Here is a 22,791-nt window from a genome sequence, read left to right as displayed (position 1 = left end):
AGCCTCACTGTGCCCTTCAAATGCAGCCTCACTGTGCCCATCAATAAGCCTCACTGTGCCCTTCATTGCAGCCTCACTGTGCCTGTCCATGCAGCCTCACTGTGCCCATCAATGCAGCCTACCTGACTGTGCTTATCCATGCAGCCTCACTATGCCTGTCCATGCAGCCTCACTGTGCCCGTCAATGCAGCTTTACTGTGCCCGTCCATGCAGCCTCACTGTGCCCGTCAATGCAGCTTTACTGTGCCTGTCCATGCAGTCTCATTGTGCCCGTCCATGCAGCCTTACTGAACCCATCCATGCAGCTTTACTGTTCCCATCCATGCAGCCTCACTGTCCCCATCCATGCAGCTTTACTGTGCCTGTACATGCAGCCTCACTGTGCTCATCAATAAGCTTCACTGTGCCCTTCAATGCAGCCTCACTGTGCCCATCAATGCTTCCTCACTGTGCCCGTCCCTGCAGCCTCACTGTGCCTATCCATGCAGCCTCACTGCCCATCAATAAGCCTCACTGTGCCCATCAATAAGCCTCACTGCCCATCAATAAGCCTCACTGCCCATCAATATGGCTTACTGTGCCCATCAATAAGCCTCACTGTGCCCATCAATAAGCCTCACTGCCCATCAATAAGCCTCATTGTGCCCATCAATAAGCCTCACTGTGCCCATCAATAAGCCTCATTGTGCCCGTCCATACAGCCTCACCAGGAAATAGATGCAGTGTTCTGTCTATCACATGAGCTGGTCTAGGAGGAGGCGGGACCTTTGTCACAGTGCAGCCGAAGTACATTTCAGACTCAGCCCCGTGACACATAGGGGAGACCGCTGTGCGTGACATGTAAATAAGAGGGGGAGGAGAGAGGGGAGCACTGCAGCCACAGCTCGAAGAACCCCCAGGGCAGGCAGCCTACCGGGAAATGTCCCGGTAGGCCAGTCCGGCCCTGATGACAGCCCTAGGTCGGACTATAGAGGCACTTTGGAAGCAAAATAGGTAAAAATATATTTATTAATAACAATTCATTATGCAAACAGAGCAAAAACAAGGAGTAGAGAATTAAAAACATATATCACACACTAAACATAAGTACATTGAGAGAGAATGTGTGCACCGTATGGACAACAGTGAGCCCTGTGCGTCAACACGATTCGTTGTTTTGCTTCATCAGGACACACTCGGGGGTTGTTGGAAGAAACAGGTCTGACTATCTAAGATAAAACACATAGGTAAGACTATGTATCATAACATATATATAAAAACATGAACGGGCAGTCATTGAGTGATCTCTACATTTTGCATTATATGAAATGTGTGCTTGATGAGAACGTGAGGCCATCTGTCCAAAAGTTGAAGCAAGAAATTCATTTTTCAACATGATAGTGATCTGAAGACACTAGCATATCCACCAATGAAGGGATATGGACTTCCCTAGTCAAAGCCCTGATTTGAACTCCATTATAATTTTATATGGAGATTTTAAAACAGGCAATTGTAATTGGAGGATTTTAAGTCATCCACTGGTTTCTCTATTGAAACATGGCTTTATAATGGTGACTTAAAGTATAACTAAAGGCAAAATTTTTTTTTTATAGTTTTGGATAGAGTGGAGATGGATTAGAACACCTGTAAGTTTTTATTGCTGTCTGTGCCCCTGTTAAGGAGATTCACCTCAACCCTGGGCTCGTTTCTTGGGCATACCACCTCTTACCTGAATCTGCATAAGGTCTAGGTATCCCCCAGGCTCTGGTCAGCTCCGGGCCCACCTCTTCTTCCGCGAGGCTTCTTGCTCCTAATCTTCTCCTTCCGCTTCCTCTCTTCCCCCACTTTACCCCTCTGTTCCTCCTTCTTCTCCCCCTTTCATCCTACTGGCTTCTTTCTAAAATCCCACTTAATATGAGACGCAAAGGTTGAGAGTAATGTACCTTGCAGAACTCTCCTTCACTCTTTATACTTCCATTAATTACATGTTAAGGCTGCACAGTCTAAGAATGGAAAAATCCACAACATAATGGTTTAGCATGTACCATCTCTAATTTTTGGGGATAGCCCCCTGTATAAGTGATACTATCTTTTACATTATTGTTGGGCTCATATCATTGTTAATTATTACGACAGAATTCTGTTTTTTTTTTTTTCTAACGACGGGTGGTCCGTGAGCTCAGGACGGGACCAGGGAAGGTCTTTTTGATCCCCCAGCGCTCCGCTCGGTTGGTCTGCGCACAGCAGGTTCCCATTTGGGGTGCGTGGCCTACCCTTGAGGAGCCCTGGTACCTGCGAGCTTTAGCTTCCCTATCCTGACCTCCGGTTGCCACTATATAGGAGATAGAGTATTTAATGATGCCCTTGAGTCTATAAGTGTTTGTGCCTTTATTTTGAAGATGACTCTGTGGCAGGTACATGCACATCTTGATTCTAATGTTATTGACATTGTTGTGTTATCTCGTTTGGTCTCTGCCAATTTGATACCTTTGTACTGCTATTTATTTTTCAATAAACAGTATTTAAAATGGAAAAAAAAGGAGATTCACCTCTCTATTTGTCCTGTTTACCATTATCATTGAAAATGAACATAAAAGAGAATCCCAAATTTTGGGTTGTCCCCAGAAAAGTAATATAGGGGAAATCTTCCAATGGGGACACTAATTCTGATGACATGGGATGCCCCAATAAATTCTGTTAATTTGCAGGGATTTCTTCTCTCTCCTGTTTTAGCTATGGTACAGGGAGTGAAGGCAAATCTACCCAGTGGGACACAGATGGCAAAAAAAAATAAAAAATCAGAGAGGGACCAAAATCCTCTCTTACTCTATTCTAAATAATTAAAAAAAATGCCTATAGTTTTTCTTTAACTTCCACCTTAGTATGTGTATATGTAATTTGTAAATATAATATTGCTTTGTCATGCTTACAGATTTCCTTAGGATGATATAATAATGAAAATAAAAGCAAGCAGGTCAGGGCCTGTCTAGCCCTTCTACAAATCTGGGCTTGTCAGTCTGTGGGGACTCAGAAAGGTTGGAAAGGCTAGACCAGGTAAAAAAACTGACTTGCTTGTTTGCAGGCTAAGAATCAGGGCACATACGAAGATGAGGATAATGGCAACTATAGGAATGTAGCCAGCAACTAGTCAGGTCATAAAATGAGTGGTAGTATGGACATTCCAGCTACTAGCAGGTAGGCTGTCTTTTTGATATGTTTACATGGAACCTTTTTATATTTGACTAATCATTTTCTATATTTTCCAGATGCCTTTGTGGGTGGTGTGATTGGTCTGGTGTTGGCCTATGTCTGCTATCGACAGCATTATCCACCATTGACGCACTCTTCCTGCCATCGTCCTTCTGTATGTCTCCATCAGGTCAGTGCCCCAAAGAAGGAGGAGCCAGCAGCCACTGAGAATACAGACAGCTTAATGCATGAGTCCATGACAGAGGGGCCTGTATGACCACCAAGAAGTGTGATCTGACTTGTAGCCTCACGTAGCCTCTTTGAAGAGGTTTCCTGCACTGTGTGTACAGCAGCACACATCTTATATGTGACCAGCAACTCTGCAATGTATGCAATGTCAACAATCCCAGCGTGAAGTCCAGGAGGCAGGAACTACATCATCAACAGACATTGAAATCTTTATCGTTCTATGATGGTGCTGTGTGTCTGTATTCTTGGCTGTGTTCACTTCTGTTTTTCTAAAAAGCATTCACACTCCATGGTGGACAGACTACCTGTGTAGAACAGCGTCGTGGACCAATCTCAGTATCAATCTCTGCCTCCCCATACCCACACAAATGCAAGTTTATTATATGAACAATGAATTAATATATTTTTTTTTTAATTTGACCCAGCCTTGTTTTAGTAAGTTTCCCTGTGTTTCATCCCGGACTTCTGTCAACCTGCAAATTCTTTCCACCGGGATGTCCTTTGAACAGACAAAGGTTCCAGATTTGGGGGGGGGGGAGGTTCTTCAGAAGAGCACTAATGAGCGATTGACCACACAGATTTTTTGCATGGACCCTCTCGAACTCCACACTTGACAACCATGATAAAACCTCTTATCCTTTAAGATTAATACAGATTGCTGTTCGTGTCCACACTGCCTCTGATATAATTTGTCATTTTGTCTACTTTGATAGAAGGTTCTGTCCCAACACAGTGCAGGAATCTAACTCATCATTAGAGCACTTCTCCTGCCTCACATTACATCTGTGAATTCTACCGTGCTACACTCATCTTGTATCACTGATGAGTGCAGATAGTTTTCTCATTTCCTTGTGCACTCCTGATGTTCCTTGTTTAATTGCTGTGTAACACAGACTCTTTGAAATCTCACTGTTTGACACTTAAACAATAGTGTTTTGTATTGACCAAAAGGATAAATATGTTTCAGTGTATTGTTGCAACCGTCCATGCATGAAATATTTTTTTATTTTGAATTTGATCAGAACACTGATATGATGCATGTGAAGCTTTGTTCCACTGTGCATATCCAAAGAGCTCTCTGGTCACATGTTGTCTGTGGTACCCTCCTAAGATCTGGAAAATGTTCCTTAGCACATACTGACCACCATTATTTTCTTTATATTGGTGCTAAGATGAATTGTGTGGTCTTAGAAAAAGTATTTACTTAGGAATAAGCATATGATCTTCCCTTTTAGCTGCCTAACACACTGCATTTCTAAAATTAACAAGCAAGAAAGGGTACTTTCTATAAAGATATAATTGGTAAAGAGCCAGGGGAAAGGTTGGAAGCAATTAATGCAATCAAAGAGTTGCTTAAAAAATAGATTTGACTTTAAGAATAAGGGCACTTTCAGACAAAGTGTTTCTGACCTAAACTAACACATGTTCTCTCTCCTTTGGCTTTTCCTGAGCAGTACAGCTTTATAGACTTTAATTGGCCCTGTCTACCAGCCAGGAGGTGGAACCCCTTAAAAGTCTACTGGCCTGTGCTACGTAGAAGTGGCCAAGAGAGAGGACCTGTGACTCAAAAATGTAAACACTCCCCAGGGGGTGTGTGCATCAGGCATCAGTATGTATTAGTAGTAGCCTATCCTTGGGAATGGTACCAAACTCACACTCATCCTGACAGGGGAAGAACTTTTTCCATAGGTGTGGTTACACCCCTTGTGCTGTATGATACTACTCAACAACATCCTTATTCTGAGATAACTATTCTTCTACGGGTTGCTGTTTTGACCTGAACGTCACTGAATAAGATCTGAAAACTCTCTCTGTAACAAGTCAGATGACCTGCTTTCTAAGTTGAACAATGCTGAGTGTGTCTTTTCTGACTGCAGTATCTTTCGTAGAGCCAAGGTAAGGACTTAAATATTTTCAACGCAAGATGATCTCTACATTGATGGGTGAGTATTCTGTACCTGAGTGACCCTCTTTTCCTGCTTGGAGGGGAGTATCTATTGCTGGAAGGTCCTGTGTTCCCTTGGATGGTCAGTAGACCAGACTTTCCGGGGCTTTATTGCAATTTTTTCCTAGTGGGGATAGTATAAGTGTGGAGGCCTTAGTTATACTTGATCAACAGGAGATAGGTTCCCCTTCTGCAGCCGAGCTGCAGTTTTCTTTGGAGGTCTCCTTAAGTTTTGTCTCTTTTGCTGTTATCAGAGAAGTGAAACTTCATTGTAGTAGCATTAAGATTTCTGCCCCTCACTCCACAGTGAGGGATTTTACCCCCTTCATGGCTAGCCTGATTGATTCTTAGTATTACGTTATTGGTAACTGGTAAGGCAGAGTTACAGTGTGCTATATCACAACCTAGGAGCATTTTTGGGTGTTCAGTTGGAAGAAACTCTTCTAATCTTTCTGTTCTTGTACACTAACCTAGACTTCAGTACACTCTCATTCCTGCTTGTCCCTTGTGAGGGTGTCATTATCATCCAGCCATCACCATGTTATGTTATGATGAGTGTCACACCCGTGGCTGTCCCATTACTGGTTGTCTGATCAAGCAACCTATTTCATTATCATAGTCCTCCCACCCCTTGAAGTTAATGGTTAGTTATGCTAGACTTGAGCATTCTCCGGTAACCGGCTGGTCTCCATTTTGGAAGTAATTGCCTTTTCTACTACCACTTAAGTTTTTTTTTCCTAGCTTTTTGGTCCAGTAAAATGTTTTTTTTTTGTTGACCACATTTTGCTGTTGGTCTAGTTTTCTTCCTGGTCGCATATATTGTTTTCCACCTTTTTTAATGGATTTTTAGTTGGTCCTCTTGTTTCACTGGATGGGGCCCATGGTTTCTTCAGGCATTAGTTTTCACTTAGCAGTAATTCTTTGTTCTGGTCTGGGACACCAGCTTGATCCTTGGTGTCCCCCCTTGCTCAAGGCAGTTGCCCTGTATTGCATGGCCCTTTTATTCATTTAGCCTTGATCAGGGTATTGATTTCTTTAGATACTCTGGCGTGGGATGAACCCTATATCCTTTAGTGGCCATTGCCCACCCTTAAGTTGGACTGCTTTTGAATGTCCCAGTTGTTTTAGAATTCCAGAATCCTTGCTTCCCTCAGCGGATAATAAGACAATGAGATTTTTGTACATATCATAACATCTTTTTCTGGGAGTCCATTGAGGGACACAGGCCCCTTCCCTCTATGATATTGGTCCTATGTATAGCTATCCTATTTAAAAAAAAATTAGGCATTATGGGTAAAAGAGGGGTTATACAGAGGCTGACTTCAATGGTTTTTTCTTTTTGACGGTGTTTCAACCTCCTCTAGGCAGCAGTGTGACACTTTAACTTAACAAAGGGTGGCTATAAAAAATAAAACCAAGAAAAATGAGCATAAGGGATCTACCCAGTGTTCTTCAAATGGTTTCCCAGCTAAGTTCTGCCACATTCTTCCTCCTTGAATGAACAAATACAGTACTTTTTTTTTTTTAATCAAAATAAAGTTTATTGAGTATAAAAGTCCATACAGGATATTACATACAAGATATAAGGTATAAGGTGCAACAGGCACCACAATGGTACAACAGAATACATACAGTTGTCTGACAAATCGCACTATTAGCTGGGGTAGGTACCAATGAAAATGCATACACTCGTACTCAGAGTTTATGTGGTTCATGCCAGTTTGGGAAACGAGAATGTCCACCAGATGGCCTTGTCACCAGGTTTTGAAAAAATTGGCATTAATCAATGCAAGCAGAGGAGTCATCCACCCATCTGTCCCAAATTTTATTAAATTTACCAGGGCATCCTGGGAGTACAGGACCCTCTTGTAGGGAAGGGTGAGATTCATGGCCCTCTTCCACTGCTGAATTGTAGGGGAGGCAGATCTAAGCCATAGTTGAGCAATTTGCATTCTAGCAGTGAATAGGGTTTCCTGCAGGAATATAGTCAGGTACTTTTCATTCTCAGACACAGGTAGGAGACCAAGAAGACACTGACGTGGGCACAGTGTTAGGGGAGAGCCCATGCGATCATGAAGAAATTTAATAACCTGTGCCCAATATTGCTGGATGAGTGGACAGGACCAGATGAGGTGGTAGAAGGTACTGTTAGTGTCGCCACACCTTGGGCATGTGGAGTCAGTGTCCGGTTTGTATCTGGACAGATGGGAGGGAGTGATATAAGACATATGAAGGATATAGAGGTGGGTGAGGCGGTCAGACAATTTAGGCAAAACTTTTTTAGAGACTTCTAGTATTTCCCCCCACTGCTCATCCTCTATTTCTCCCAGATCAGCCTCCCACCTAGTTTTCAGCTGGTACGTGTGAGTGGTGGCCCTGGGTAGAAGAAGGTAGTTGTACAAAGCAGAAATTAATTTCTTAGGATCCTCACCAAGGACCACCCCCGCCAAGTTCGTTGACTCCAACCTGGGGATGGAAGCATGAAATTGCGATTGAAGGGCATGTCTAACCTGTATGTATCAAAAGAGCATGCAGTTAGGGAGATCAAATTCCTCTTTAAGGGCTTGGAATGGCTTAAGTGCACCGTCATCAATAAGCTGAGACAAGTATATGATTCCCCTGGCGATCCATATTTTGTGGTCAGGGATGGTCATTAGTTCCGAAAGGGGGGGATTATCCCAAAGTGGCGCGTGAGCATGCAAAGGGGGGGCCCCAGTAATGGTTTGTGCTAGCTGCCAAATTTTGCTGTGATGTGATAACATATGTCTCCTGTCACCTAAGCAAGAGAGGCTCCGATGTTTACAGAAAAGTATATGGAAAGGGTGGGCCACTACATCGGTAGCTGCCAAGCACACTAGTGTAGAGTAACAGAGTTTGTCATGTCCATTAAGGTAATATATGTGGGACAATTGGGAGGCTTTATAATAAAGGGCTAGATCAGGGAGAGCGGAGCCCCCCAGGGTGACTGGGCGCTTCAGGGTCTGCCATGACAGCTTATGTTTGGAGGAGCCCCAGACAAACGTATTAAGGATGGATTCCATATTTCTGAACATATGGGCTGGAATGTATAGCGGGGCATGCTAGAAAAGGTAGAGTAGTTTAGGGAGGAGAATCATTTTTACTAAATTGATACGGCCCATGACTCCAAGAGAGGGTCAGGACCAAACCTGGGTTTTGCGTTTAAGAAGATCATATAGTGGCTCCAGATTTAACCGTGTGTAATCTGCAAGAAAGCGAGAACATTGTATGCCCAAATATTTGAATTGGTCAGTCCGCACGAGGGGGAGGGCCTCCTGCGCGGCAGTAGGGGCAGTAATATCTATAGGGAGGAATTGAGATTTGGACCAATTAATCTGCAGTCCCGAGAAAGCGCCAAAGTGTTGAATTAGGTGCAGGGCCGCAGACAGCGAAGGACCTGCATCTTCCAAATAAAGGAGCATGTCATTCGCATAAAGACTAAGCACTTCAGTTACTTGTCCCATGCGGAGACCCCGTATAGCTGGGTGCGCCTTAATGGCAATGGCCAATGGTTCCACTGCCAGCATATAGCATAGGGGAGATAGGGCAACCTTGACGGGTTCCTCGGGACAGAGAGAAGGGAGTAGATATCTTTCCATTTACTTGGATCTGGGGGCTGGGAGCTTGATAGAGGAGTTAACACTTAACAAATCTAGGACCAAAACCAAATCTGCGAAGGCATTCCCACAAGTAACCCCACTCCACTGAATCAAATGCCTTGGCGGCATCAAGACTAACCACCACCCTCGATCCAACATAGTCGTGTGTAGCTTGGAGATTCATGAACAATCTTTTAAGGTTAAATGCTGGGTTTTTGTTGGGCATGATTCCTGTCTGGTCGGCATGGAAGAGACTGAGTATTACTTTATTGAGTCTAAGGGCAAGAATTTTTGGCTAATATTTTAACATCTAATTGTAGGAGGGAAATAGGGCGGTAGGATTCGGGATAGAGAGGGTCCTTTCCTGGCTTTGGGATAAGAACTATCAGGGCCTCGCCCAAGGTACGCAGGAGCGTACCGGAGTCGTGAATATGGGAATACAGTGCCTGTAACTTGGGAAGAAGAACCTCTTGAAACTGGGAGTAAAATTCTGATGGAAGGCCGTCAGAGCCAAGGGCCTTGGATGGTGGTAGGCATGCTATTGCTTCTGTGATACACTCCTCTGTTATGGGTGCTTCCAGGAGCTCCACTTGGGAATCCGTGAGGGAGGGGAAATCTATGTTCTGCTGGAGTGAGTGTAATTCACTAGGGGAATGATTAGCTCTTGAGGCATACAGGTCGGAATAGAAGCGTCTGAACTCCTGGGCTATCTGTGCTGGATCTATGAGGATGGTCCCAACCTCAGTAAGAAGCTGGACCACCACAGGGGGACTGTGATCCATGTGAACCATGTACGCCAGGAGCTTACCTGCCCGCTCACCATACTCATAGGTTTTTTGCTTGCTGAAAAAAATGCCCTTTTTGGCCTTTTCAAAATGTCAACGGTCTGTGAGTCTGGAGTGTAGGCATAGTCGAGCGGACTTTGAAGCTGTTGGGTCTGCATAGGGAGCATAGTTTTTCCTCGGCTTGTTGTAGGATGAGTTTGGAGGAGGTCTTATGTTTGTTTATGCATGTAGAGAGGATCATACGAGCATGTAGTTTGAAAGCCTCCCACAGCATCCCAATTGAGGCAGAGCCCGTATTTGAGTGGAAATAGTGCACCCACTCACGCTGAATGATCTCTAAATCAGGGAGAACCGTAAGCCAGAATGGGTTCAACCTCCAAACGCGAGGTGGAGGGGCGGAGGGCAGACCGAGAGTAGCCCAGTAGGGCGAATGCCCCAGCCCCAAATCCCACTGTAAGGAGGTCCACGGCCAGAGGGGAGGATAGCATAATCATATCTATGCGGGATATAGCGGCCTGAGATGGGGTGTAGCAGGAGTAGGCAAGTGTTGTAGGGTGTTTGAGCCTCCATGAGTCAGTCATGGCAAATTCCAGAAGGAATCTGCCAAATCTGGTCGGTGTAGGCTGAGTAGGTGGCGTGATGGGCGGGTGAAGTCTGTCAAGATAGGGGTCGATTACCATATTGAAATCCCCCAGCAATATGGCTGGCACTGTGGGGTGTTGAGTCATGAAAGTCACTCCCTCCTTGAGAACTGCAAACTGGAAGGGTGTAGGGATGTAGAAGGCCAGGAGGAGGACCTCGAGGCCTCCCACAGAAGCATGTAAAAGTAGGAACCCGCCCTGCAGATCTGACCGCAGGCCATGGAGCCAAAACTGAACCGTCTTAGCAATGAGGATGGCAATTCCTCTGGAATTGTTTGTGTAAGGGGCCTGGTAAACCCAGCCCACCCAGGGTTTTTTCAATGCCATCTGCATTTGGCCCGTAATATGGATCTCTACTATAACAGATATGTCTGCTCTCATTTGTTTCAGGTAGGAAAGAACAGCAAGCCTTTGGGGCTTAGCTCTCAATCCTCTCACATTCCATGTGACTAGTTTAAGGGTTGCCATCTTAGTAACTGTATTGTTTGGCCACTCAGTCGATTCAGCAGGGAGTGGCAACATCAAAATCCACATATGGTGCAATTAACATACATGTATATAAACGTTGAAGCAGCAACTCCATTTTCCGTATCGCAGTGGGACCCTGCATGCATGTCAGAGAAAACAATAAGGCATAAGTGGCATGCCTGCAGGGGGCCACACAGACAACCTGGCAGACGGGTAGCATCCGTGGTACATTTTGTCATATACATTGCAATATAACACATATCAGACACCGTACATATGGAAGAAGAAAAGAAAAAAAAAAAACGTGAAAACCTTGCCAACTCTGGACCAGCGTGACAGAACAAACTTGTAGCAGCCCTCCATGGCCGTGGGGACTGAGGCTGGCCAGGGAAATATCTTGAGAGGACAGTAAGACGCACCACTGTCTCTGAGCAGGGAGAAAAAAGAGAACAACAGACTGTATTGGGGATGGATGTCCAGGTGCACTCTCAGCCATCAAAGGGGGCGAACAAAAGTAAACAGAAGTGCATAGCGGTGCTAGATAGTCTAGCATCTAGGTGTGGGGGGGGTGCAGATACAATGTTCGAGAGTGGCTGGAACTGTGCTCTGTTATGAGGGACAGTAAGTTTTGAATAAAACAAGGAAAACAACTTTGCAGCACCTTTGTTGCAGGCCAAGGGAGAGGATTAGGGGCAGAGTGTGGGCGCCTCCAGGGTTGCCGCGAACGCGGTTAGGGGAGAGAAGGGGGAAACCAGCCAGAGTTTACTTACTGTTTATGGTGAGGGCATCGAGGATTAGAGTTCCCGGGTCTCAATCCAGTGAGGGACATCCGAGGGCACTTACGCACTGTATGTTATGATGGTGCAGGGGCAGTCGCATCCCAGCCTTCCAGCCATGGGATAACTGCAGAGGGGTCCTCAAAGAAATTAGCTCTGCCATCACGGATAACACGAAGGCGTGCCGGGAATAGCATAGCATAGACCAGATGGTGGTTGCGGAGCTGGCGCTTGGCTTCTGAAAACTGCTCCCTTTTTTTCTGGACCTTGGCGGAGAAATCTGGAAACACCGCGATGTGCGAATTGCCGAATGGGATGTTGCCCTTCTCACGGGTAAGGCGCAGGAGGGCATTTCAGTCCCGGTAATTGAGCATCTTCGCAATGAAAGTGCGCGGGGGGGGCTCCGGATGGTGGAGGCCTGGAAGCCAGTCGGTGCGCGCGCTCCACCACGAATGTGGAAGAGAAGGCCTCTCTGCCAAAGTTGGTAATCAGCAGGTTCTCCAAGAACAAAGGGGGTCGGTTCCCTTCCAATCTCTCTGGCAGACCAACAAATCTGAGGTTGCAGTGGCGGAGTCTATTTTCCATTTCGTCCTGTTTACTCAGGATGACATTCAGCTGGTGTTGGAGCTGTTCGGTGGTGATTTGTAATGGAGGGATGTCGTCCTCCACCTGCCCGACTCTGCGATCTGCCTTGGTTACCCTCTCACGCAGTTTGTGCATGTCCTGGCGAATGAGGGAGATATCGACCTTAACCTCCTCAATCCTGGATGTGATGGTCATTTAGCAGAGGGAGACAGCATTGAGGATACGAGCGGTATCTCCAGAAGGCCGGACCTCCTCCCCCAAGCTGGATGCGGCGCCATCTTGCCCCACTGTGTCCTGGCTGTCATTACGATATTTGCCAAGTTTGGCGATCGCCCCCTGAGCTTTCTTTGGCGGCGACATTGGCACAGCAGCTTTTCTGGGCAATGCTGGTAATTTGTACAGGTTTGAGGGATGAGTAGGTCCCTCAGGATCAGGTTTTAGGATAGTGTGCAGCCGGAGCTCTCACTCTGCACTCCTTACGCCATGCAGCTTCAGGCCACCGAGCAAATACAGTATTACATTAGCAATAAATAAAAGGTTTGTTTCCTTTGTATGGAAAAATGGTAAAGAAAATTTGACATCTTGGAAGATTCTATAACGAGTGTTAAAATACTCAAAAGTGTTTATCACGTACATGCTAACCCCTAAATTAACAAATTATTGCAAGCAATGTTCAGGTTTGCATTTTCCTACTATAAAAAATGTCAATACAATAACTTTTGGTGCTGTAGCAAAATGGGCAATGCTAGTTTATGGTGCAGAGTGATGCCTAACTTAAGGTATCAACTCTCCCGGGAATCCATGTGTTTGTTCTTATCAATCCTGCATCAAAATCCGTTGTGCTATTAGTGCTAAATTGCTCCTTTTATAAAAGTTTAAGGGAAACTTAATAAAGAAAAAGCTTTCAGGCTACACCTACCCGATAATATTTACTAACTGTGTCCCTCAGCCTTCTGACTAGAAAATCTCTTTTGCTAGATGATTTTTTCATCTCTTAAACCTGCTGAACCGTGTCAATGCCAGATGACTCTACAAAAGTCACAGACAAGACAGAAAGCTTTAGTAACCCTCTGCTACTGATGGGGTGAAGAAACTTCAATATTGATTTCAAAATTATTAATTGAAAGGCACATTTTCTTTCTCACAAGCTGCGCTGCAGGCTTGTCTCACGTCAGCACTTAGAAACAGCCTGGGTTCTGGAAGGTAAAAAAAATGAGGTGCCTAGAGGAACTAAACATAAGTTCTGCCCAGCAGTGCACACCTACAGGTATAAATACTTTGCTTTTATTTCTAAGCATTGGATTTAATAAGCAGTAGGGAAAAAAATCATTTTTTCTGCAGCTATAATGAAACTGCCGTGATTTAAAAACAACAAAAATAAATCTAACTTCAGGTGTAGGACAAGAATAAGGAAACATAAAAATCTATTCAAGCTAAAACCTATAGAAGTACAAAACACAATGAAACCAGTTGGTATTTTGGGTTGAGACAAGGAAAAGATTTGGTTTAGATCAGGCTAATTTTTGGTTAGTGGATATCTGTGAGTACCACTGGATTCATTGGCTTTTTAAAAATACAGTTTAGAAAACACAAGCAATGTTGTTTTACCCCTCTACCCCTGACATGATACCAGCCCACCAAGCCAGGTATACAGTACAGTATTTCCAGGGCCATATTTAACATTGATTGGGCCCTGGAAAACATTTTCTTGCCCCCCCTATTCAATTTCACTCTCACATTACACAGGTCCACCTCCCTTATACTACCCTCATCATTATACAGGACCCCCTCCTCCATCATTACACAAGACCCCCCTCCCCTTTACTACCCCCATAATTACACAGAACCCCCTTCCCCATACTACCCTAATCGTTACACAGAAGCTCTCCCCTAGAAAAGGTTTACCTTACTGAACTGGCCAATCACCACACAGGCTCCAGACATAACACCCAACCAATCACCAGCCCCCCCAACATTCATTTCTGACCTCCTCTCCTGAGTGATAGCCGATTCCACGTATTAACTATTTGCAGGCATTGTGGGCTCAAGGGACAGCTCAGCTTTGGGACCCACAACAATGACTGAGCCCAGGACAGCTGCCCCTTTTGCCCTGTGTTAAAGACGAATCTGGGTATTTCTATGGCTGAAGGCTATAAGCATGCAGGTCACTATTCAGGCTGATACTGGTCTAGGTGGGTGGTTCAAGAATGCTAATTGCCACTGGGGTCTCCTTTTTCATCAGTGTGGAGGAGAATCATGGCAGCTACTCGGCAATGGGATTCCTCATCCTCGTGTTCCAGTTGGGGGGTAATTGGTCAACATATTCATTATGCGGCAGTGTGGTTCAGGGGTTTAATTCTCCTAGGCATGCTATCTGCATATTGTTTGTAATGATAATTCTTTACTGCTGCTTACCAAGTCAGAGGGACATCACTTGACGAAATTCAAAGAATTTTTCAGTGGTAACCTTTTTTATTTTATTAGTACACTTACAGAAACTGAGGGAAAGATTTTCTTTTGTTTCAGCAAGTCTGTCCACTCCATCATTTGGGCTGGGAAAGAGCCTGTTGCCCTTCAGCACCAGAATGAGGTTTTGTAAATGGCGCCAGTTATTTAGATCCCCTTCTTGAAGCACATAGCTGGTACTGAAGGTTCTGCAGAGAAAAGCATGGTCATGGGGGAAGTGGGGCGGCACACTGAAAGCGTTTGCCCTTCAAGACACTAGCCTATTTTTATTAAAAATCCTAGAAAAAAAGCATTCAGCCTAAAAGTGCTGGCAGATTGGATTAGTCAAATCTAATTCTTAAATGATCTAATTTTAAAACTCTGGGATTTTACTAGTTTAAACTCGGTACATCCAGTTAACGGAACAGTCACAAACAAAAAGAAAAGTTGAGCATGTATTACTTAATTAGACAAAATAACATATTTCCCTCAGTTCTCTCCGTGTCAGTATATTACAAAATTTACTTTGGGTGCATTAAGCAATCCCCTGCTGAGTCTAGGCACAGAATGATGTCAAGAGCTTTGACTATTCAATATAATGCAAAGATGTTGAAGATAAAACGTCCCACAGCCTTTCATTTTTTCACTGCTGATTACTTGAAAGTGACATCATGAATTTAAAAAAACTAAACATAGTTTCTGGAATGCCTTAGTCTGCACTACAATGCCAAGAGAAGAAAGAAATGGCTGCACATCCAGAGATCCCGATTGCCTTTTATTGTTCACAGTGATAACACCAAAGACACCAACATGAGGTCACGTAGATGCGTTTCACACATACATCTTGTGTTTAAAGCACAAGACTTCCATATACTGCTGAAGGGAAAAGCTATTTAGCAGTTTATATTTACTAAAATAATTGCATTTTCATGTTCTGTGTACTGTAGGAGACCCAATATAGTGAAAGCAGGGTCCTGGGTTTAGTAACACTTTAAAATTAAATTAAAACCTACTATTAGTTCTATTGTACCTGATAGAAGATCATAAATAATCTGAAGGATAACCATTAATAAACACTATACCTAGTTCTTTTGTCAGTAATAAAAGTTGAATTGACAATGAGTGTGACTGTTCAAAGAGTCTACTAGCCTGTTAGTGGTGTGGTTTGTCAGTTACACTAATGCCAATGTTCAATTCCTGTAATCCGTTGTAGTTTTCAGACATGGATGTGGCTTAAATGGTAATATATGAGCCATAGATTTGAATTTGAATTTTGAATGAGTGACTTGTATAGCGCTACCTATGCGAACTGAATTGCCTCAGGGTGCTTTTTAACCTACCAGCATGTCTTTGGAGTGTAGTGGAGGAAACCCACGCAGGGACAGGGAGAGCATGCAAACTCCAGGCAGGTAGTGCTGTGTTTAGGATTTGAACCAGTGACCCTATTGCTGCTAGGTGAGAGTGCTACCCACCCCACCACTGTGCTGCCCCTTCTATAGGGAAATGAAGATGCACATTGCAGGTATATGCCACAAGGTCTTACAAGCAATTAAATTAGAGGAAACATAGGTGCTTGTAATATGTACGCTACACCAACTTCTTGACTGCTTCACCAATCCATGCATAGTAATTTAGCTTAAAGTCAATGTGATGCAAAAATCTGTTATTTTATTTCATATGGGATTTGGAAGGGCTAGAACCTCTGCAAGGTTTTTTTTTGTTATGTCTGTGTCCTCACTGGAGAGATACACCCTCCGTATCGGCCTTGGTGACCAGTGTCTTCAGTAAAGAAAGTGATGGGATATGTAAAATATCACAAGAACAGGACATGAGGGGAAATCTTCTATTGGGTAAAGACCTGTTTTGGTTAAAGCAATCTCTAACTTTGGAGAGATTACTTCACTTCCTGCTGTGTCTTTTGACCAGGAAGTAAAGATGAATCTCCCTAAGGTTGGATTCACACATGCATTTTTAGTCCATATAACATTGTTTCCTATGGAACACGATCTGTAGTGCAAAACTGCAAAATGCAAAAAGCACAAAAAAAAATGCATAGGTGTGTGCAAATGTATATTGAAAAATGCAAAATGCACCTGGAATATGCAAACTGCAACCTGCATCGGTGTGAACCAGGCCTTATTATCTGTAATTTTCAGGCTTTTTTTTATTCCCCTCTTGTGGACTTCTTTGACTGCTGTCCCTAGCAGTCTGTCTTGTATATTGTTTTTTGTCACCCCTTTAGAATGCATATGTAATCCTTACATCACTTCTTTTAATACTCTCACTATAGTCAGCGGTGAGATGGTTAAGCTTCCTCCGGGGGATTCTCTGAATTGTATTGAGAGAGAGAATAGATAGAAGCCATTACATCTGCCATATGGTCCATAAGAGGCTCTTGCAAGGAATGAAACATTTAGAAGTTGCTTTTTAATCTTGGAGTCTGGATGCAAGCTACATATACAATGCATTCTGAGATGAGCTGACATTAGTTTCCAGTGCTCTCTTGAGTCACACGCAGTCTACCATTTTAACTACTTTACTTAACCTCTTCACTACAATTGGAAACTAATGAATAGCCAAAGAACACAAATGGGCATCTCAAGGGCACCCTCTGTATAGCTAGTTAATTTTTATATTGCTTCATTTTTCTAACGTCTCAGCCTGCAGTATCTCCAGGTCTTGTGTGACTACAGAACTTGTCAAACTACGGTGGTTGGATAGTCCACCATTGTTCTTCAACTGTCATACAAATTCCTCAGCATTTTTTGGGTACTAAAAAATAATATTGGATAAAGACACCAATCAATTATTCACAGTACAGGAATTTGGTCAGATTCTCTTAAATTCATGGGAATTCAGGTTCATCATCAGCAATCATCAAATAAAAAAATTATCCAACTTCGAAACCTCTGGGTAAAAAAACTCTTTTACAGTCGGTGTCCTATTGCAACCAATCAGATTCAAATCTGCAATGAAAAATAACCATTAGAGAACAATGGTTTGACCCGATTCAATGAGGCAATACAATTTGTTAATCTATTCTTTTAAATAAATAAGGGTTAAAGTCAGCCAATGAGTCTCAAAGATGGAATCTCTGAAATCTAATGCCACGTACACACGAGCAGACCTTTCAGGTCCGATGGTCTTTCCAACGGACTTTCAACGGAGTTACGACGGTCTTTCAAATGACCGGACTTGCACACACACAAATGGACTAAAGTCCGGTCGAAAGTCCGTTGGTTTGAACATGATGACGTAGGAAGGGACTAGAATAAGGAAGTTCATAACCAGTAACCAATAGCTGCCCTTGCGTCCTTTTTTGTCCGTCAGACTAGCATACAGACGAACGGATTTTTCGACCGGACTCGGGTCCATCGGAAAGATTTGAAACATGTTCTAAATCTAAAGTCCGTCTGATTTTTGACAGAAAAAGTCAGCTGAAGGTCCGATGAAGCCCACACACGGTGGGATTATCCGACGGATTTGTTCCGTCGGACCAGTCCGGTCGTGTTTACACGGCTTAGGTGTTTAAAAGATAAATGGGCTTATTCATAAATACAGTGTAAAAAAAAAAAAAAACGTGCAAACTGTTATGGTGCCATATAAGCTAAAATGTATACTAAGAGGTATGCTTCAGTAAAATGAATTTTGATTGGGGGTTTAAGGCCCCTTTCACATGGACGTGTCCGTGTACGGGCTCCGCTTTTCTCAGTGGGGGATCGCTCCATGAATCCCAGCTGAGCAGGCAGATGATAGGTCTGTCTCTGCACACTGTGTAGGGACCGACCTGTCAGAGCGCCTCTCTTCTCTATGGGGGATCAGATGAAGACGGACCGTAGAGTCCGTTTTCATCCAATCCGCAGATGGATGGAAAAGTAGGGCTTTCCTCCCTCATCAGAAACGGAGCATAGAGGAGACTTATTTCATCGGATGTCAGTGGATGTTCATCCCATGACATTCACTATTCCATAGGGATACATGTATGTGCTTTTTTCATCTGAAAACAGATGGATGAAAAACGGACACACAGTACAGTCCGCCCGTGTGAAAGGGGCCTTAGGTCATTGGAGTTTGCACTTTGTGTTTTGCTCTCCGCCTGTTTAGCAATACTAGTTCCACTTGTGGCCATTGGGGTAGACGCTACAGATACTACTATCATTTTATATTTCGTACTCATTAAACATTATAGTGGTATTAAACGCACACAAACAAAAATGTATTATGTTGCAGCTTACCAAATCCTAGTTGTGCTGCATTCATTCTCTTTTTTTATGCTTTTTCACATCTTTTTTCACCTAGTAAGTCTGTTATATTTCAACTTTCTTTAACAAACCAAGCTGTCCATCAAAAATGTCAAATAGAGGGTTGAGACAAACCATTTAACACTGACAGGAGTGCTTACAGTGGTCAGCTTTCATTCATTTACGTAAAATCGAAATCCCAAAAGGAAAAAACTGTAACTGCTTAAAAAGTGTTAACAGGAGTTTGGCTTTAATTCTGCTGGGGCATCTTACACTACCCTGTCCTCAGACAGATAGACAATGCTGCTGACCAAAGGTGTCTCCTTTGCTCCTCCGCCCTGAGTGGAGACACCCTAAGGTTTAATTAATATGGGTGCTTACACTGCTTCAGAATGGCTATCAGATTTTGTGTCCCTGCAGCCACTGCATCCGCATCCACCTCTATAGCCTGCCTGCACACAGCTTGGAACAGAGGCAGACTTACACACAGAATGGGTGCAAGTGCCCATCTGAATGAAACCTAAGACAGGAAGTGTATTACTAAATGGCTCACCACGTGAAAATAAAAGGGGAAAAAAGCCTAAAAAAAGAAAACAAATGCAGCCACCCCATTTAAGAATTGGTAAGCCACAATATAGTAAATATTTGATTTGGGGTTTAACCGTATTTACATTTGTTTATTTGCAGTTTCTAATCGGATTCTGGACTAGATATCTTTTTTTCTCCAAATGCAGCTAAACTGAATGCACCTAAACGCAAATAAGGGCACAGAGTAAATGGTACAATTAGGAAAATCATTAGATGAATTTAGCTTTAGAAATGTCCCCTAAATATGTGTAACTGCAGGTTTAACACTGCCAGTGTGAATGAATCCAAAATATATTATCCTTGAGTTGCCGCATTTTGATTCTCTTAAATATGACTGTAAAAAGTAGCATTTTATTACTTTATTTCTGTTCTAAAAATTAGTTTATTCTATTCTTTTAACCAGAGGCAGGCAGTGGACTGATTATTATAGTGGGAAGCAAAAACTACTAAATAGATAGGAGGGAAATGACAGGTGTACTGTAACTCTGGAACATCAAAGTGGTATAGCTTGAGATGGTTAGGAAGGGGTTACGGTGTTAAATTATATCACTTTTTCCATAGGTATCACAAAAGAAAAAGAGCCGTCTTAAAATCTGTCACGGATATAGAAAAAAAAATATGTAAACTGTTACATAGGTGAAAATATGGTTTGCATTGCTAGTTAAAACATGTTCAAATAATCTAAAAGTATTGCAACGAAAATCCATTCTGGACATCTCCTAAAATACATGAACGTAATCAGAGTTAAGAAAGTATTTATGTCCCATGGGGCAACTTCCCAGCCCGTCTTCTAGTAATTCTTTGAACAGAGAAAGACTGTTACTGTTTTTTGTTTAATTATTGAGCATCCTGCTTGGCAGATCAGATAGCTGTCTCTATGGGCCAGGAGCTCCGGCGGAGGACAAATTACATTTAGCTCTTACTTTGTGTTGCCTGTCCTTGTTAATGAATGTACGTGCGAGACTGAAATGTTATGTGGCATGTTATAGACATCTTATGTGTTTTTTTGCATGTATGTGCTACAGGAAGATTAACCTGTGCACATATTTATCTAGGTATTTGTTTTGCCTTTGTTGTTTAACCCAGGTTGACTGATCTGGTATTTTGTGAAACGGTTGTGATTTTTAATATGTCTTTTATATTCTTTGCAATAAAATGCATTTACTTCATATTCCTTGCGTGATTTTTTTTTTGTGCTACCACCCAGGACAAGGCCTCTGTGACCACAAAATAATTGGAAGCAAAATAAATACTGCAACCAGCATATAACATTTACCATAAGCATATAGATGCACAATATCATTATTATTATACAGGATTTATATAGCGCCAATAGTTTACGCAGCACTTTACAATATAAAAGGGAGACAATACAGTTATAATACAATAAAATACAAGAGGATTAGGAGGGCCCTGCTCAGAAGAGCTTACAATCTAATAGGGTGGTGCAGGTGGTACAAAAGGTTGTAACTGTGGGGAATGAGCTGATGGAAGTGGTAAAAGATTAGTTGGAGACATGATAGGTTTCCCTGAAGAGATGAGTTTTCAGGGATTGCCTGAAGGTAGCAAGAGTAGGGGATAGCCGGACAGATTGAGGTAGCGAGTTCCAGAGGATGGAAGAGGCTCTAGAGAAATCCTGGAGATGAGCATGGGAGGAGGAGATTAGAGAGCTTGAGAGTAGGAGGTCTTGAGAAGAGCGGAGAGGACGATTTGGGTGATATTTGGAGACAAGATTGGTGATGTAGCTCGGGGCAGAGTTGTGAATGGCTTTGTATGTTGTGCTTAGTATTTTGAATTTACTTCGCTGGGTGATTGGGAGTCAGCGTAGGGATTGGAGGAGAGGGTTGGCAGACACTGAGCGGTTGGTAAGGTGTATAAGTCTGACAGCAGAATTCATGGTAGACTGAAGAGGGGATAGCTTATGGAGAGGCTATAGTATAGCAATGACAAAATCTTTATAAAAGAAGAGATTAAAGCGGAGTTCCACCCAAAAGTGGAACTTCTGCTTAATTGCTTCCTCTCCCCTCCGATGTCACATTTGGCACCTTTCAGGGGGGAGGGGGAACGGGGACCTGTTTTTGACTGGTCCCCTTGCACTTCGCGCATTCGCAGTAGGGAACCAGCTGAAAGGCTTCACTACCAAGTTCCCTTACCTGGAATGGCGGCGGCTGCACCCGACAGTTGATCCAAAGTTCGGCTGGGGTTCTGACATCTTGGGCTCCCTGGACAGGTAAATGTCCATATAGAAAAAGTCAGCAGCTACAGTATTTGCACCTACTGACTTTTAATTTTTTTCCCCAAAGGGGAATTCGGCTTTAATAACAGTACATACGCACAATGTACAAACAGGGATTATTAGCAAAGGGCCTAATAAGAGTCCTGGTGGAATTGTGTACATATAATCGGGTATATATAGTTTTTAATAGAGATACCTCCAGATGAATGTTGCAGCAAAGACTAGTTGCAAGATGATACAGCCTCTGTCTTTGTTTTAAGACCTGAAAACAAGATCAGCAGTCGGGGGTATCCTCCAACTGTTGTCTGACCAGCCTGGAATGGAACTTCTCACTGGCAGGAACTGTGGTGTGGCACTGGTATTCTGCACTTTAGTACCTTCCTCATAGTGTATAATAGCCTCTTCTGGTCCAAGATGAAGTAGTATGGACAGGATATGTGGCTGAGTCTTTCCCTCTCTCTCCCCACTTCCTTCTTCCAGGGTCTGAAAACCAAGGACCCAAGGGCAGGAAGTGCATACATTATGTATTTACAGGCCTTTACAAATTCAGACAGTATCCTACAGATGCTTTTCTGCACATGAAATATATAGAGAGAGTACTAGCACTTTGTCTGAGCCTACCAAAAAAAGAAAAGTCATTAAAAAAGTAGTCACTGACTACTGAGATTGTGTAGTCACTGACTATTGAGACAATGAACACTCTAGTCACTGGTACGTAATGTACAAAATAGTAAAAAGAATGCAGGGGTCAAGAGTATGCAATGCAAGAGGAGTATGAAAGGTATGGCTTACTATATATAATGCAGTAGTCAGGAGTGCATAACACACAGAGTACAGGGGTCGCGAGTATGTCATGAATTGACTGTAAAGGTCTAGAGTATACAATGTACAACATAGTGTATATTGTTCAGGGATCAGGAGTGCATAAAGCACAGAGTTCAGGGCTTAGGTGTGTGTGGCACACAAAGTGCAGGGGTCTGGCCTGTGTACTGCAGAGAGTTTAGGGGGTTAGAAGTATGTTTTGCTGAGAGTGAAGAGGTCAGGAGT

At 43.2% G+C, this 22,791-nt stretch overlaps 1 protein-coding gene across 1 annotated transcript in view; it reads left to right on the top strand.

The window, feature by feature from the left end:
• PLPP4 (phospholipid phosphatase 4) overlaps positions 1-20,620 on the top strand; it is a 361,311-nt gene extending 340,691 nt beyond the window's left edge. The window contains exon 7 of the mRNA XM_073596234.1: positions 3,246-20,620. Coding sequence (XP_073452335.1) covers positions 3,246-3,445 — 200 coding nt within the window. The 3' untranslated portion in view covers positions 3,446-20,620. The remainder of the gene's footprint in view (positions 1-3,245) is intronic.
• The last annotated feature ends 2,171 nt before the right edge of the window (positions 20,621-22,791 follow it).

The sequence above is a fragment of the Aquarana catesbeiana genome, linkage group LG08 (genome assembly GCF_042186555.1).
Source record: "Aquarana catesbeiana isolate 2022-GZ linkage group LG08, ASM4218655v1, whole genome shotgun sequence".
Taxonomy (NCBI): Eukaryota; Metazoa; Chordata; class Amphibia; order Anura; family Ranidae; genus Aquarana; species Aquarana catesbeiana.
Note: the sequence above shows the minus strand (reverse complement) of the source record. Positions and strands in the feature narration are given on the sequence as shown.